We start from the raw sequence: 18118 nt of genomic DNA, 5'->3' as shown, positions 1-18118 counted from the left end.
GAGCAGTAGTACACAAAAGTACTTCTGGCCATGGAAAGGGAAAAGAGCCCATGTTGCCATTTTGGGACTCAAAGAAAGAGAATGTCTTTCGTCTCTGCTCTTCTCATCCTGCCCAAACCTCCTCAGTTCATTACAGCCACTAAAACTGTTGATTTGGAGAGCCATGTCCCTTGGATCTTTCATTTTTCTGCTAATGAGGAAGTGGAGAAGTTTTTAAAGGTTTTAAGAGTGGTTTGAGCTCATGTATTGCTTGTTGGTAGTGCAGGTGTGCCAACTGCTTGTTGGCAGGTCGTGGGAGTTACAGAAAAGGCCTATTTTACAGTTGTGTAAGTAAGATTTGTCCACAAGTGTCCAGGGAAAGAGCTTTTGTGTAATGGTTGCATTGGAAACTATAAATAAATGGGTAGCTTTACTGAACGAAGGGAAGAGAATCAAATTAACTTGAGAATGCAGAGGATTACTCAGAAACAAGTGAAGAGCAGAGGCCACATCTCTTGAGCTGCTACATGTATTCTTTGTGTATGCAGCAATATTCCAGTGATAGCACAATGTTTGCAATTTTACTTAAATACTGGCTGCTTTCATGGCTGTATGGCTATTATTCCACATTAGGAGTCTGGAAATAATAGAATCATAAAAAAAATCTTGTAGTTCTTATACTGTGTGGCAGTGCTCACTTACTAAACATCAATAGGTCACTTTGTAGGGAAAGTACCTGGACATGTTGGGCTGGAAATGCTTCCTGCTTGTGTTGTGTAGGTATGTGTGTGGGAGAAGGGAGGGTTACCTTTGTGGTGTTGGAGTTTTGCTTGCTGTGGATGATCTAGTGTATGGAAGCATCTTGGTGACAGTTTAATGATGATTTGGTGCTGCTTGTGCATAATCCCTCCCCCACCCATGACAAACCTTTTCCCAGTTGGGGCTGAAGGAAATGAGTAATGCTTAACCCATTTGTGTGATCAATTCACTTAAGCAGCTACTGTGAAATGTTAATCACAACTTTAATTTGTACTGCATTAGCATTTTGATTAACTTGTAGGCTTGCTAGCACACTTGAAGCACTTTTACTCATAGTTACAGCTCGGAAATGACTTTTTGATTAATTAAGTTTGTTAGACAGCAGCTGAGCTTCCTGAATGCTAACCTTAAGGGGCTAAAAGTTCAGGAGAAAGTTACTGGGAATAACTGTTGCTGTTGAAAAGGATCCTTGTGCATGCACTCAAAAATTTTTTGATTATTGTCAAAATATTACATTCCTAATTTGAAACTGACTCTAAATTGTAAAGAGGACAGATTTATTATGAGAAAGATGCTGTGTATCTTTCATGGTTTTGGTAGGCTTCTGTAATATTTGAAACAAACCCTGGCTTTAAGACATTGTTTATGTCAGGAAATTGGGATTTATAGCAAAGAGATTCTTATCAAAAACATTTTGTTCTTTTCACAGTTCACTGGTATAGTAGAAAATAACAATTTATTAATTAGTAATTTGAAAATAAATTGGCTATTGGGACTCAATGAGTTCAGAGTGCTGGGTTATGCCCCACCAAGTTTATGTTGCTGGTATCACTCCGTAGATGCTTTTATTTCTGTAATGCTAGTAAAAGAAATCAGTAAGAATCCAAGGGTTGCACTCCACTAAATGTAGACAGTAAATGGTTTATTCCATTATGGTCCTTTCCCTGGTTCTGAAAATACTAATAATATTACTATGGAGGCTAAAGGATGAATACAGGGATAGGAATCTTATGAAGCAGCTAGGAAGGTTGTAATTTGCATACATCAGTGAGACCTTTATGATGATGGGAGAATGAAGAATTAGTCTCTCATAGGGGGTAGCAGAGCATATGGAAGAGGGCACTGAATTTGCTTGTAAAAAAAGTGAAGTAGGATACAGAGGGCAGTATAAAAGGAGTGCCTCCTGAATAGGATTAATTACAACATATTCACTATATCTCTGATGAAATACAAGGGGGGATTTTTTGTAGGCTGAAACTACGCAGCTGTGCAAGGGTGATTTAATTGATCTGAAAGAACTCCTCTCCCTCCCCAGATTAAAACATTTTTAAAGAGTAGTTTTGGACTAGACCTCTGAACTTCAAAGGTTCTATAGATACCTGTTTTACTGATATAGAACATACCAAAGGTAGTGACCTTAAACTGTCTGTAATGCTTATTCAAATAAATTCCAACTTTTCAAGTCAGTTTCTGTTTCTGAGATATGCAATTGAAACATCATAGTCATGATTTATATAAAGACATGAAACTTAAACAAGCTTTAACATCTGAAAAAATATTTTACTTGTATTAGCAAACTATCAAGTCACACGTGGATCATAATATAGTCTTATGTATTGGAAGGCTTCCTGCAACTGAAGCATGAAGAAACTATCATTATTCTCAATTCATAGTTTTTAGGAAAATAGGTAAAATGCATACCTTTTTGTCTATTATCTATATTTGCCACACGAATTCTATAGTGTTAAACAGCTGTAATTAGGCACAATTCTAATGATTTTAATGGATCTATGGATTTAAACTCCTACACGTAACTGAAATTTAATCCTAGACTAAACTTCAAATTCATGAATAAAAGCAATAAAAAAGTGTCATAGTCTGTGAAGCACTGATACAGAAAATAAGATTAATCCTTTAAGAATAGATAAAATTGAGCCATGTAATTCATCCTGAGTAAACCTGAAGTTTCAGCTGCCATCCATGAAGTTATTGCCACCAATGGCATCACTGTAGGCACTCAGCTTCTAGCTGAGTAGTCACAGGTGTAATTCTCAACTGGAATATCATCTCTTACATTTCTTTAGCTTGCCTCTGTATCCAGAGCAGTTAACACTATAGCTTCATTGGCACTTCCCTTAAATATAGTTTATCCACAAAATAGTAACATTTATATTTACAGAATTTAAGTTGAAATGCTATATTCAGAGTTGTATGACAGGTGACTTCAAAAAAGGAGAAGAAATTATTCTAAGCAGTATGCAGTCTCTGTTAATGAGATGCAAGCTGTATCAATTTTAACACTTCAATAGCTTATCTTAAAGGAAAAAGCTATTTAAGTCATTTGGATAGATCAGAAATTCTGCTAGTTTTAGTCTGGTCCCCTGCCACCTAACCAGTTGTACAAGAGTGATCCAGAGTATCTGACTTTCAAATGAAGGATGTGAAAGTAATACCAAAAACAGTGTTTATAAAAACTTTGTAAAAAGAAGAATAAAGAATTCAGCAATTTATTTCATTAGAATTTATTCTAGAATAAAGAATTTAGCAATCAGGATAATTTGGTAGACTGAAAAAAATCTCCTAAATGAGCGGGGGTGAGCGGGGGGTTGTGTTCATTATGGAACAATTTAATAACCCAATTTATTTTGAGCATGTATAGAGAGTGCTTAATAACACCAGAGAAGAGCAATGTTTTGCTATCAGTGAGTGTGCCACACGCTCACATCTTCCACATCCTGCCTCCATCTTTGCTTCCCCTCAAATTAGGGAATTATAAACCATCATTTAAATTCCAAGAATTGGTAATAACCTTGACTAGAAAGAGACAGACTGTTAAATTTCATCTTCATGTTAGATGAGAAAGGTACAGTTTGATCAGTTTAAGTCATTCCGTACCTAAGGATAAGCAACTGCTGCTCCTGAAAATAAGATGAAAACTTGATCATAGATGATGAGGGTTTCATCTTAATGCACTCCTGGAATGATGATAGCAATAGCAAGATTTTGATCCAAACATTTTGACACTCAATTCCAGATACCATCAGCATGAAAGTTTTTGCCATACCTGACAACATCTGCATCAGTGAGTTGTTGATCATCAGCATTTTTGTGCATGGTGGCACAAGCTAATCTCTTTTTGATAGTGACAGACAAAATGTAAATTTTACTAATTGCTATTATTACTTTGTAACTGTCCAAATATGACATTTGGAAGGCTTAAGAGCTATGGCTTGAATCTTTCATGATAAACCCATTTCAGTATAGGCATCTGCTTTTATTCTCCTAAGCACAGAAGGAGTCCCAAATAAGAGGATGATAAACATAGTTTCTGTTATAACAACCAATAATTCCCTTGACTCTATCTATTTACCCCATTTATTCTACTTTAGGTTAAAAAGTGATGGGCTTAGAGGATTGTTTTGGTTTTGGCTTGGTTTTTTTGTTTGTTTTTGGGGTTGTTTTTTATTATTTAATTTGTTGTATTTTTTCTGTTTTCTGTTTCACTCTTTGCACTCACTGTCCTCTTCTTTTAAGTTTTTCTTTGTGATAAAATTATCCTGTTGTTTTTGAAATTCTTAGGCTACAAAGGCAGGTAACCAATTTGTGCCATTTCCCAACTTAGCATAATTTATTTAGAACTCTTAATCTGTTCCAATCTTACCAGCTGTAAAATAGTTAGAATTTATTTACTGCTTTGCAAAATAAGAGTTTATAAAGTCACCAGTTTCTGGTGGTTTTGACATAAAAATAGCAACAAACAAAACAGGTAGCAACTAGATAAACTAGAGAGACTAAGTACATTATTCATCAGATAAGTTTAATATTAAATACTTTAATTTTTGTGGTTTATATTATAGTCTTTGTTTAGTTGTTTATATTTACATTTGGAGATAGTTGAATGACTCAGTTTGTTACCTTGAGTATTTATAGGAATTTCAGTAACCATTTAAGTATCAAGCATCTCTGTGTTTTACATTTAGAGGAAAACTAAATGTGTGGAGGTTTCCAGGGCAGCAGATGAATCAAGCCAACTTTACCATTGTTCTGACTTTTTCACAATGTCACTGTCTTGGATTTCACATCCAGATTGAGATGCTGTGAATAAATTCTATGGGTGAAGAAGCAGAAAATAAGGAGGAAAAGAGGATTTGCCATGTGGATTCATTATAACAATGTGGAACACAGAGTCTCACACACACAGGCTTTCCTTACTCCCTACGGGATATCTATCTGTAGGCCTCTATCAATTTCTAGGAGATTTTCTATGTGAAAGGATCCTCCAGTTAATTTCAAAGTATAGCTTGTTTTAGATTTATCCTTCTCTTACATCTTCACTCTTCTTTTCCCCTTTTCAAACCTCTGTTTAAAGAGGGGAGAGGGATAGATAAAAAAAAAAAAAAAAAAAAAAAAGAAAGAAAAAATGCAACAGTGTTATGTGTGCATCTTCAGAAGCGTTCTATGAAATACCACTGCTTCATGCTGACTAAAAATACAACTTACTGTATTCTTCTTGTTGCTCATGGAAAATACACGATATTTGTGCTCCCATTACTCTTCACATGTGTACATCAGTATCGTCACTGGGGAACGTGATGTTTCAGGCTGTCAGAATAGCAGAAAAAAACAAGAATCAGGCAGTGGAGAATGGGAGGCAGACAGCAGACTGTCTCAGCAACACAGACTGTTCAGAAACACAGACTGTACTGTATGGATAGCCTTCAGTATACTTTAAAATGTGAAATCAGGTAAAGAACAACTCACCTTGTAAGTTTCAAAGACTGACTCCAGTCTGATGCTGGGAACAATTCCCTCCTTATGTGAGCAAATGTCATGTGAACCAACATATAAATCTGCAGGCCACAAAGCCGCTCCTTTCAAACGTGATTTCTAACATAATTTTATTTTTTATTTGGTGAAAACAATCCTACATGGAAATTACTTTGGCAAGCCAAGTGAAAAGACAGAAATGGAAACGAGTAAGGTTGTGTTGTGAGGTACTGGTTCTAGGGTCACTAGAAATATTAGAGAATTTCAGGGTGCTATGACTCTTCCTCCAAAAAATTAAATATTAAATCTGGATATTTATTAGCTGAAAGACCCTTTATCTGCAATTCATGAGAAATGAGACAACATTTGTGTAATACAGGGTAACACTTCAAATATTTTTCTAAGTGTCACTGATCTTATCACCCCGATCTGGAAAAAAAACCTGTTGAAATTGCATTGTAAACTGCTAAAATAAACTGTGTGACTCGGCCAGGAGTGAAACTAACTTGTGTCTTTAAAGTCAGTATTTCTCCAGAATCAGTGTAATTTAATTGAAATAGCTCTGCGTGTGTAAACAACTCCTTTGTTTAAAGAAGATTTCACTGTTTAGTTTGCCTTAAGTAAATGCTGCCTTTTGTTTGTCTGTAAAACATTTGATTAAATGTAAAGACTTAGACAGCTTCTCCTCATTACACTAGTGGCTGGAAAATAAGTTAAAATGGTGGAGGTATCTGCTGCCTAAGTAAGTATCAAACAATATCATTTGTGTTTACAAGAAAAACCCATGGAAACATCTGAAACCCAGTCCTAAAATCAAACTACAACCCTCCTAACACCAATCTGGTTGTTAAAAAGGTGTTGAAACCATTCAATACACTAGATTCAATATATCAATATCCCTTGCTTTCTTAAAAAAACAACTATTTTCTAGTATTTTAATCAGACATTAAATTTACTCCATGGCAAACGACTGTTAAATATATGACTCTCTACTCCAGTATGAATTAGTGTGTTTTAATATGAGGACCCACACTTTATTGTGATCATAATGTTGAAGAACAAAATAAGCAAGGCAACGAATATATTATAGTATCATTTTTTTCACTAGATAAAATGCTTTCATAAATCATAATAATTCTTTCAATGTTCTATAGACAGGGTGGAAAGTATACTATATATCCAAATATAGATGCATTTACTGTTAAAAAATGTTGAGAACAAAAATTCATGTTTGGTCCTTTTTCACTTGGAAAAACTCTTAAATTCACTTTTAGACTAACCAAACAAGGCCAGTCAAGAAAAAAAGCAAGCAGAACCATTCTTTTCATGTCCATAGGGCCATTTGCACTGCAAAATCCATACTGAATTATCTTTAGATCTTTATGCTAACGGTACTAACAGTATACCTCTTATTTGTACTGTCAAAACATGGGAAGTAGAAATGGAACAGAAACTCATGAGACATGGAAGGCAGGATGTTTTTTAACACTTTGAAATATGATGTATAGCTGGATAGGGGTTTTTTGTTTGCTTGTGTTTTCTGTGTACTTTGGGAAAGCTTTTCAGGATCAGGATAGAGATGCCAGAGGAAAGACAGCCAAATACCCTTCATTCTCAAGACAGTCAACTGTTTACAATGCAAAGGGTGAAATCCATTTTGTTTCTGATCGCTTTTACTCACCGTAGGTAAAATATAAGCTATTTTGTAAGCTTTCTTCAAGACTTCAACTTATGTGTCCGTGTTAAACAAAACTTCAAATATGCTATAAAGCTAAATTTTAGTGCCTTAATCTAGTCCAATTCCAGGGGTTTTCTAAGTATTTAGTTCAAATGGAAATAATAATTGCTACTGGTAAATAACATTAAAATTAATTTTTTGACAAATGTAAATATATTGGTGGTGTTCTTAAATAGGTCAAGGATTTTTGAATAATTATGTAATTCTGAGAAAGCTCTCACGTCAAAATATAAATAAATATTGCCTTTAATTGTAACTTTTTCTTTTACAGTAAATGTTGAGATTTTTTCCTTCATTCTGAGTTGGGTTATGTCAAAGAGGAGTTATTTCTAAGGAAAAGAGTCTGCCTTCAGTCCTCACCCCCAAAACCATTGTGTAAACTACCTTTTCAAGAGTAAGAAATGATAACAATGATAGAGGATTTAATTCATCTGTTTTCAAGGTTAATTCCAAAGGTGCCTAACTGCCATCAATAGAGGTTGAATTCCTATGCTGAGGCCTAGAAATCTCTGCATGTTAAACATTAATCACATGTTGTATGAACCAGGTATGCGATTATATTTGTGTTATGGTTTTGGTTTTTTATTATATGTCTCTTTTGCTCAGGCAATGCTGGATGTTGCAGCATATCATGGCTGGCTGGTGACTGCTCTGAACATAACCAACCTGGTACAGATGGTGGTTCAGGGTAGATGGATACATGACTCATCCCTGCTTACTTTGCCAAATATTGAGCTCCAGCATCTTTACCTTTTTCGGTATGTAATTCTTTTAAGCATTAGCAGATTTCCAATTTCCTTCTACTTCCAGCTGCTGATTGTGTTTGAATGGCATTGTTGTGCCCAAGAATGTTCATTAACGAATCAGAAGTAGAACTCTGCCTTTCACAGTGATGCTTTCCCAAATGGATTTTCTGTTTCTGTTTTCAATATTCATTGATTAATTAACCCCCACAGATTATTTTGAGAACCGTGATTCCAGACAAATTAACAAGAGACCACTGGAAGGGTTCCAAGTACTAACAAATCTAACGCTGTATGTTAATAATCTCTTTATTTGAATCCATTATAAAACTACATTAGTATCCATCTTAACATCATAGATAATGCAAAGCTCTATAGATGCTTAGATGATGCAGTAATTAATGCTAACCAAAAATAAATAACCACCCTTTAAAAACAGAACTCAGTATTGAGTTTTACCACCAAAACAACTGAGTAAAAATGTTTGCTTTCCCTTCCTGGGCATATGTTTTGCTGTCTGTATCAGGAAGTGGAGCCAAGGCCAAAGGAAGAGTGTGCATGGAGGTTACCAAGGACCCATCGAGTGTCTTCCCGAATTAATGGCTGCCTGTGAAGGAAAAGAGAATGTTTTTGCTTCCATTGTGGACAGTGAGTTGCAAGCAGCACACATTTCACAGGTAACACTTTCTATTTGTGACCATGATTGTGACTGGAAAGGAGGAGTAGTTGGGCAAAGAAATACTCTCTCTCCTTCAGTAAATACCGTCTGACGTTCTGTATAGAGTGGAACACATTCATTGCTCTAATTTCAGGGTACTGCTGGCCTTACAAAGGTTCTTCTCTGCCTGTTTTCTTAATATTATTCTCACTTATTCCCTGCTAAGCAGTAACAGACTCTGGTTTATGGCTGGTATTACCACATCTCTCTGCTCTAAATATGCTTCTCTAGGTCATTCAATCTGCTGAGTGTTATCCACCTTTTCATAGCTCTGCACTAGGAATACATGCATTGCAAATGTCATCATAGCTGGTTTCTGAAGTGGTCTGTCAAACACCGTTTTTTCTGAGAATACTCGTAGTAAAACATCCAGCACTCATTTTCTGTTTGAAACAGAAAAAGGAGATGAAAATTTCATACTTCACAGGGGAGGGAAAAAAATACTATTCCAAAATGTTGAGCTGTTAAAGTCTTGTTTTCACTTTGATTTTCAAGGCATTTGCAGGAAAGGATAGCTATATTCCATAGCATTCATCACATTCTAAGCCTATTGATTTCAAATAAATGCAGGAAAGATGAAAATTTCAAAAGCTATACTTCAAATGTTTTTTATTTGAATGTTTAAAAGGGCAGTTTGACTGTTCAGCTTCAGTTAAACCTTTTACTGATACACAAACAAGAAGAAAAGTACTTAAATGTCTATAACAGACATCTGCATTTGTAACCAAATTAACATCAAAATTTTGAATTAAGAAAATGTATTGACATCAAAAAAGGCTTCCTTTAACAACAGATTTCTAACATAATACACATTGATTTCAGTCCAACTTTTAGATGTGATAAAAAATTAGAACATTATTATAATTAGTTCAGGGAGAACTCAGAAGTAAACTTACTTAATTTATTTGCATAAATTGCCATTCTGTTATCTTTAAAAGCAAATGCAAATTGGCTCTGTCTGATATGATGATGGTTATTTGGCTCAAAAGTGCTTCAATTTGCGTAGCAATCTGGTGTCGTCTCTGCAGTGAGGCGATCCCAGGTAACATACAAATCCTGAATTATTCCAGAAATTAGTATGTTTAAAGCATCAATTTAAGTGCTAATTGCAGTAGTAATGAGAAAAAGCAGTACTACTGTGAGATTTGCATCTACTGCCCCATCAGTATGCCTGGAACGGCTGCTGACTGGCAGAGGATTTGGCTGCTAATTAAATAATTGTATGCATGGCAGTGTTCTCGTCTGATTCAATAGATGAAGATTAATCCTCAGATAAATATGTTTGGCTGGTATTGAAATGTCTTAGCAGTTTCTTCAAAAATAGCTTGTGTGTATGTGGTGTGTATGTTCACACTGCGAACGAGTCTATGCCTCTATCTATCTATGTTTGTAAATACAGATGCATATAAGAGGGAAAAACATAATGTCTTGCCATCATGTGAGGAGAAAGTTTCATTTCCATGAGCTGGGAATGGCTGTATTGGGTATAGCAAAGCCATGATTGTGTTATGCAGGGCATTATAAATGTGGAAGATTTATACCAATATATTATACTCCTTGCAGGATTTTTTACTAGAAAAAAAAAATAAAAACTATTGTAATACCTTACACAGAATTAAAATTCATATTGAAACTGCCTGTTGAGTGTCTTCATATGTAAAGTCTTTCAGTGCTCACAAAGACAGAGGTCAACCAAGAGAAAAATTCTTCAGTATCTGTATTCTATTTTTTCTATAAAGAAAGAATATCAGACTACAGAGTTTAAGCTTAGCCTTCTGGCACCAGACATGAACACAGTCAAATGATGTGGTAAATATGCCACTAAATTGCCAAAACCATTCTTTTTCTTCTTCTCCTAAAAAACCTTTTACTTCTCACTCAAAGTATATTGAACCCATATCTTAAAGCTAAAGATTACTAGCAAGAAACTGGTAAAAACACTTTAAGCTTTACATAAATTTCAGGCAGATGGGAAAAAGAAGAAATTTCACATTTGGAAAGAAGAAAATGCCTTTTAAGCAGATTGGTAATTAATTTTTAAATAGCAGCTCTTGAAGCTGCTCATGGATTTGGAATATTAGGCTAGGTCCTAGGGAGACAGATTATTGGCAAAAATACTAATGATGTTCCCAAAGGTTTGTGAAGAATTTTTCATCTGATTGTAATTTGAATCTATGGGCTTGGTAGATAAATGTGTATGTATAGTATATATGTGCATGTATATAGTAGATATGTTGACATATTTAAAATGCAGTGATATGTGCTTGTCTTCCTAGACGGTAAAAAAAACAGTAAAATTGTCAAAAAATAACTAAGTGACATGGGAGCCTGACTTTAATTTTGCAGAATTTAGTATTATAATTCAAAAGCTCACTGAAAGTCAGGGGAGCTTTAAAATCTGACAACCTAAATTCAAACTATTTACATTAACCCCACTCTTTGGTCAAAGCTCTATGTTTCAGTGATTCATTGTGAATCATATTTCTTTAACAAATCTCTCAGTTTCTAAGTCACTTAGGCTTTAAGCACCTTTTAAAATATTGAGTTGATATTTTTGAAAGAGAAAAAAGAAACTTCAAGATTGAAAATAAATATTATTATGTTATTAAATATACTATATTTTATATATATACTTATATATATTATTCTAATGTGCTATTATCTACTTTTACTCTGGAAGTATCTGTGTTCCTATAATCTTTTTTTCATTTTCACCTTCTACTACTTGACTTTTTTCCTTAGTGAGAAAAGCATTTTTTCATTTTCCCCACACCGCATGGATGATTAAAAAGCAGTCTGCTGTGCATACTGTATCACTGATCAAGCAGTACTTTGCCTAACTTTGCCTTTAATTTTCAAATACACAAGACTTGATAAATCAAGGAATCATAGAATCCTTTAGGTTGGAAAAGACCTTTTAAGATCATCAAATACAACTGTTAATAGCCATCATAGGATGACATATTAAATCTACTTCTTATCTAATTAGAAATTTACTTATAGTTACTTTGGTTTGTTTATATCAAGAAAGCTGCATGAGGACATGACAGCCTTTGACAAATAGATTATGTTGGGGTTGTGTGGTATAAACCAGCCCAAATCATAATCTTCACCAGACTATGGTGAAGGTAACAGGTAATGCTACTAAAGGAGTTAATAAATTACGATCTCTGCTGAAATTAAACTTTGTTCTAACATAGTTGTAACAGGTCTTGTCCTTTGAGACAAGGCTTTCAAGGTAAATGATATCTACAGTACAACCAAAGAGGTGATCACCAGGTTGGTTTATATCAGGGTGCCTCTCCTGATGTCAGCAGAAATATCCTGCTTAGATGCACAGAGACTCTCACACAGTGGGTCTGGAGTTCTGACCCTAAATTTCTTCTTAAAAACCTTTACATTCCATGTAAAATCATTTGCCATTGGCGATGTTACTACTCGACTTGTCAATCAGTGTGATCTGCTGGAGGTGGGTTTAGTAGTCTTGTGTATTAAATGTATCAAAACCCTGGCAACGAGGCTTAGTAAAGAATGTCAGTGGTATTTTTTTCACCGTCTTCAAAGTGCTGCCTTTTTTTCCCCATTTCCTTTCAGAGTTGGGACAAAAAAAAAAAAGATGTATTTTTCTTAAAGTCCTAGCTGTTTTGTTTATTTTCTGTTACAATTTTCCCATCCTTTCCTAGCTAAGACACCTTTACGAATGTCAGTGCAATTCATCCGTGTCCCCTGCTTTTACACTGCAGTTCCTGAGCACTCACAGCTGGGCCTTCCCACCTTCTGCACTGACCAGACACAGGTGTTCATGAATACACAGAAGAGAGAGAGAGAGAGAGAGATTAGTTTGTAGCTGAAACCGGTTTTCTCATTTAGTTCAGCCGGGCTCTGGTAACGCAGCCATTTTAATCCAAATAAGCCTGTGCTGCAGCCGAAATGGGCAGTCCTGCCCTCCCCGTGCCGCTTTCACCTCCCCTGGCTGACCCAGCTCACCGCACAGCTGCACAAACGCTGTGTCTGTCTCAGGCAAGGAGGTGGGAATGAGTGTCTGGGGACGAGGGGAGGAGGAGGAATCCTATCAACCCTCTCACTGACAGTCAAAATGGCCTGTAGCCAAGTGGCTACGTGAATGCTTGTGCCAGCAGGGGAGGAGGCTGGACCACTTCTTTCAATGGCACTGAAGGCTCATGCTTACTCAGAGTCGCAGGATTAGAGAATATGTTGCCACAATCAGCTTTAAGCTGATCTAAATTCATGCTGTCTCCAAAATGATTAGCAAGCTGATCCATCTAGCTGCACAATCCCAGCATGGCAATGCCAACACACAGGGGATGGAGAGGGGCACAGTGAGCTGGTGGGAAGAACCCTGGAGAGAGCGACAGCACCACCTTTCCTAGGGCAGCGCGACCTTAGGTCTGCTTATCCTGGCTGCTGTATCTGTAATTATGTATTGGCGTACGCTATTATTGTCGGTATGACTCCATGTACTATTATTGTCAGTATGACTCGTGGCAATGATGTCTGCAAAAAGCAAACTGAGCTTTCATTAGGCCTCTAGGCTGTCCAGCACAGAAAAACTAATCGGACACATTGAGCACAATCTAAATGAAAGTACATTTTGTTGAAACACTACACAGTCAAACCTATACCTGAAAAATAAAATATGCTTTAGTCTTTTTCCAGATAAAACATTTCTGTTCCATGCTATTGCCCATGTGACTATGCCTACCCTCTTCATTCCCACAAGTTCCCATTTTGGCATATAACAGCTCCTTACCAAGACCAGTATCCTTTTTTGCTTCTTCTCCTTCCCACCGTCTAGTTTTTCACATATGCTGATTCTTGTTCTTTTCTGGGGGTGGAGGGAAGAGATGCCAGGGCAGAAGGTGATTCTTGGTCTTTTGTTTTTCTCTTCCAGTGCCATCCTCACCTTTCTTTTTCCTAACAAATTTCATTGCGTGAACATGCTGATTTTCTTTTTTACTAAATGAAAGCCTACATTGCTCCCTTCCATTTTTGTTGCAGCTTCTCAGAGCTACTTTTCCTTGTCTGATAGAGACCAAAATGAAAGAAACATAGGGCTGCATGTTCAGGATGCCTTTTTAAGGTTAAGAGAGTGTCATGTTGGGCTACACAGATGATATCTTCTAACAACAGTTCTCTGCACAAGGATGAGAAAGTTGAGGACCTGTTGCAGTTCAAGAGAGACTACAGAGACTTAAAATTCCTCAGGAAGTCTCTAAGAAGGAGAGTTCATGAAGATTGATGCAAGAAAGCCAAAAAAAAAATAGGGATAACTTTGGATATGCAGCTGAACTTTTGGTTAATTATCTGAACTGATCCTCTGAACTCTCTGAGGTTTGCCTATTGCTAATTAGCACTGCAGTGACTTGTTCTTTATGGATTATGCTAAGGAAGTTTAATTTAAAACTTAATTATACTAGTTTTTAAGTGGCTTATAGGGAAAAAATACTTTAATCGGGAGCAGTAAGGAATTTTTCCTGTGTTCAGACATCAGTAATCTTAGTAAGGCATGTGTAACGTGCTTGAGGAGTTTCACATTTGTTTTATTTGCTAGGAAGAAAGTGGCATGAAAGGTTAATGAAAAGTATTTTATGCTTATGATTGAGAGTTGTACAGTTACATATATTCTAATACACAATAAAATATTTTTAATACAGAATAAATATGCAGACTGCACATTGAATTGTTATTGTTAGAGTGACAATGACTGTATAGATTATTTTGTAATCCATAGGGATCTGTTTTTTCTACAGGCTTGGAATTTCTTGTGCCGTTTGCCAATTCTAAATGTCATTCTGAGCATTAAGGGCAGTTGGGATGATGCAGTTCAGCCACAGAACGAAGTACCTGTTCCTTCTTTGACAACAGACACACGAGCTGACAAGAGATGGATCAAACTGCATGCTGATCAAGAGTATGTGCTCCAGATAAACCTGCAGAGAACCCAGATGGGGTACCAGGTAGACTTATTCGTCATTTCCTTCCCAAGTGCACAAGTGTCCAATAATCCATTTACATTGTCAATGATGCTTTGTACAGTATAATAGGTTTCCTTATTTAAGGAACTTAAAATTATAAGTTAAATTATAGGTTTAAGTATTATGTAAATTATAAACACTTTCAAAGCCTTTTCTGTATTCATAGTGAATAAAATGTTTTTTACAGGTTACAACAGGATAATAAGTAGGCTCTTAAGGTAAAATTATAGACCAAGTCAATGAAAACAAAATCAAACTAATTTATAAGCTTTCCAATTACATTCACAGGTGCTTCCAAACTGCATACCAGACTCACACCTATAAATATGTTTCTACTTGTAACATATCCTCAGGCCTTTACTGAGAATATTTTCCTTATATTTTACATCCAATGCTTTTTCTAACAGCTCCTAGAGCAACTTCCAAATACAGTTCTTTCCCCCTACATTTCACCTGTCTACATTTCAGTCCCAGCCCTTTGTCCATTTAAAGCACATCCCATTGCCTCTGGGGCTGGTCAGCTCACTGGGCCCTCAGCAAATCTTGGTGTGCCAAGCCAGAAACTCCAGGAGCTGCAGCGTTTTCCAACTACTCTGCCCCAGCAGCAGTAGGTGGCTGTACCTGTGTGTCACCTCTGAGGAGAGCTGGAGCTGAGTTCATGTCAGGCACTGCTGACAATGGAACTCTCACTCACCCAGGCCTTTTTCCACCATTTACATACCATGAGCGGTATATGTACCACAATAGTTATAATTTTGCTAATGAATTTCTCTAGCATTTCAAATAATCAAGAATTATAAATAATTACCAGCATTTCTGTAAAGATGCAAAGAGGTCAAGATAAAAGTGGAACAGTTTTAGATGTTACTTCTGAGATTCTTAAGACAATTTTGTTTTGATACTAGTGGAGATATATGTATTCTGTTGAAAATCCTGATGTTATCTTACATTAGTTAAGAGTTATATTTGAAAAGTATTCTTGTTTCCCAAAAGACTTTTTGTCCTGACTACAACAGATCCACCATAGTTGCAAGGGGAAACGGTCTTATTTCAGAAAGAACGAAAGGCCGAAGCTTATCCATACATCATTCTATTTGCTGTGCCAGTTACTGGCAGAGACTTTGCCTAAGCAGAAACCATGGAAGTGGAAGCAGCAGAAGCATTTCATGCACTGATCACTGTTTTATAAACCTGTCCTAGAATTTGATCCATCTTTTGTAAAAAACAACTGGATCAAACTGTTCCTAAAGCTTCATTGCTGTGGTGTTGTTTCTTCTTCCATATAAATGTTCAGTAAAAACTTTCCCTCTACAGAATGCAAAATGAAAATTGATTGAGTATGCATCATTCTGTCTTCAGCTTCCAGCAGTAAAGTCACTGAATTAAAGAATCACTGATAAAATCTTTCCTTTTGCTATATCAAACTCAAATAAACACTTTTAGTGCTGTTTTTGTCTTTATATTAATCTTGAATAAAATTTATTAACTTTATTTAAATAAAGCTAACTAGCTTTAAAGCTAAAGCTAGGTTTACAATTATCCCATCTGTATTTCAAATATATTAGATAAAATTACAGAAAGCAAATAATATTTACATTCAAGGTTTAATAGTTTACAAAATAAGCTGAATAATACCTTGTATTCTGGATTTTTCTCCATTGACTGTGATTCTTTATTTTTTAATAAAATCTTTCTTCTGGAAAGAAATAACACAATCTTAGTCTGACTAAATTATAGCCTTTCCTAACACTTGACAGCAGTGTGCTCTTAAGGTATTTTTCATTCAAGGGAAAAATGTCATTTTGGGAAGGTGATTTCTAGTTTTCCTAAGCTGTTTCTTTTCTCCAACAGGGAAAGCAGGACAGTAAAGCAATGGCTCCTAGATTCCCCAAAGTTAAAGATGAAGGATGGTTTTTGATATTGGGAGAAGTTGATAAAAAAGAACTCATCGCCCTGAAAAGAACTGGATATGTCAGAAATCGAAATACTGTTTCCATTGCTTTTTATACTCCAGAAACTCTTGGAAAGTAAGACAAACTTTCAAATTCTCTCAGATATTGCATTTTTTAAGCAGTCAAGACCAAATTCCCAAACTAACGATGCTGGTTTTACTTTTCAGGTGTATCTACACCCTGTATATCATGAGCGACAGCTACCTTGGCATGGACCAACAGTACGACATTTACCTGAACATTGTACCAGCACAAGGCACCACGGAGGGGAGTGAGGCCAGGAGCCACCTGGCTCTGAACTAAGGCTGTCTGGAAAGTCCACTCAGTCAAAAGAACTGGTCCTGCAACTAAGACATCTCATCATTCTGGGACATCCGAAAATGCATCTGCCTTAGTGGAACCAACTTCAAACCTCAAGACAACAGGGAAACTGAAAGTGACTGCTGGTGACACCGAGTTAGCCACAGTGGCCTTACTCCTTTATGAAGATTTGTCTTTTCTTATCTTTCTTCTATCAGAAGTCAGATTGTTAGTTGAATTTTAAAACATCAAAATAAAAGACTGAACAAAACTGTAATTTGTGCAAATTTAGGGCTATCGTCTTCATTTTGAAAAGTGTTCTATAGCCTGTCTATTGAGAGCATTTAAATCATCAACTTTTTTAATTTATAGGGAAAAATACAAAATTTGATATAAGAGCTGCTGAAAATACTGATGGATGTGTTATATTTCATGTTTAATAAAAGTATTCCCAGAATGTTTTGCACTATGTTTTTAGGTGTAAAATATACTCTTCATGCATAGTACATTTTGAAAATGATAATCTAAAGAAAAATTTCACTAATTTATATTAATTATATGAGCAGTAAATCTAGTTATAAGGGCAAGCTAAACCATAAAAAATATTTCCAGTATAGCAATGATGCAATATATGTAGATAATTATTAAAGTTTACTCTTTACATGTACATACATATACACAAACATATATATATTGCATACTTGCAATTTCCTTAGTGTTTTTTCCTGAATTTTGTAGGACTAAGGCATATAAAATTGGGTGTCCTATTCTAGGGCTCAGTGCTAAAGTGTGTGACTAACTTCTGTAAATAAGGGGGCATGAGGCTCCAAAAATGGGGTTGCAACTGGAGGCGTGATGAGCAATGAATAATTCTGCCAGACGAAAGGTACTGTCTAAGATGCCCAGCTGTGATAGTACCTGCGAGGCATAATCTGAAGGCAGAAGATAGCAGCATCTATCTTGTGATGAGACTACACATGCTGAGGCCACTCTCAGTCTTAAGAGAATTCAAGATGCTGAGCAAGTACTTGGAGTCAACATACTTACAGAAAAATCAGTGCATCTTCATTCAGATAGACTAGACCTTAAACTGAATATTATTATTTGCACTTGCTCAGCTTTGCATTGAGCTGATAAGCATTACCTGTCCAAGGGATCATTTCACT

The 18118-nt window shown here is 36.0% G+C and overlaps 1 protein-coding gene and 1 long non-coding RNA gene across 8 annotated transcripts in view; one reads left to right on the top strand and one right to left on the bottom strand.

Annotated features, from left to right (window-relative positions):
• Positions 1 to 17409, top strand: part of ASCC3 (activating signal cointegrator 1 complex subunit 3) — a 252280-nt gene extending 234871 nt beyond the window's left edge. For all 7 annotated transcript variants that reach the window (XM_086876632.1, XM_086876631.1, XM_086876634.1 and 4 more), the window contains 5 exons: positions 7850 to 8001; positions 8513 to 8663; positions 14476 to 14682; positions 16552 to 16727; positions 16820 to 17409. In XM_086876632.1, coding sequence (XP_086732758.1) covers positions 7850 to 8001; positions 8513 to 8663; positions 14476 to 14682; positions 16552 to 16727; positions 16820 to 16955 — 822 coding nt within the window. In that variant the 3' untranslated portion in view covers positions 16956 to 17409. The remainder of the gene's footprint in view (positions 1 to 7849; positions 8002 to 8512; positions 8664 to 14475; positions 14683 to 16551; positions 16728 to 16819) is intronic.
• LOC147654751 (uncharacterized) lies at positions 2106 to 5960 on the bottom strand. Its single transcript, XR_015283059.1, has 2 exons — positions 5239 to 5960; positions 2106 to 5097 (listed from the first exon to the last, which is right to left on the bottom strand). It is a non-coding gene; the product is annotated as an uncharacterized LOC147654751 (long non-coding RNA).
• Positions 17410 to 18118: the final 709 nt, after the last annotated feature.

The sequence above is a fragment of the Cyanistes caeruleus genome, chromosome 2 (assembly GCF_971803275.1).
Source record: "Cyanistes caeruleus chromosome 2, bCyaCae1.hap1.1, whole genome shotgun sequence".
Lineage (NCBI taxonomy): Eukaryota > Metazoa > Chordata > Aves > Passeriformes > Paridae > Cyanistes > Cyanistes caeruleus.
The sequence above is the reverse complement of the archived record's forward strand: the minus strand, read 5'-3'. Positions and strand labels throughout refer to the sequence as shown.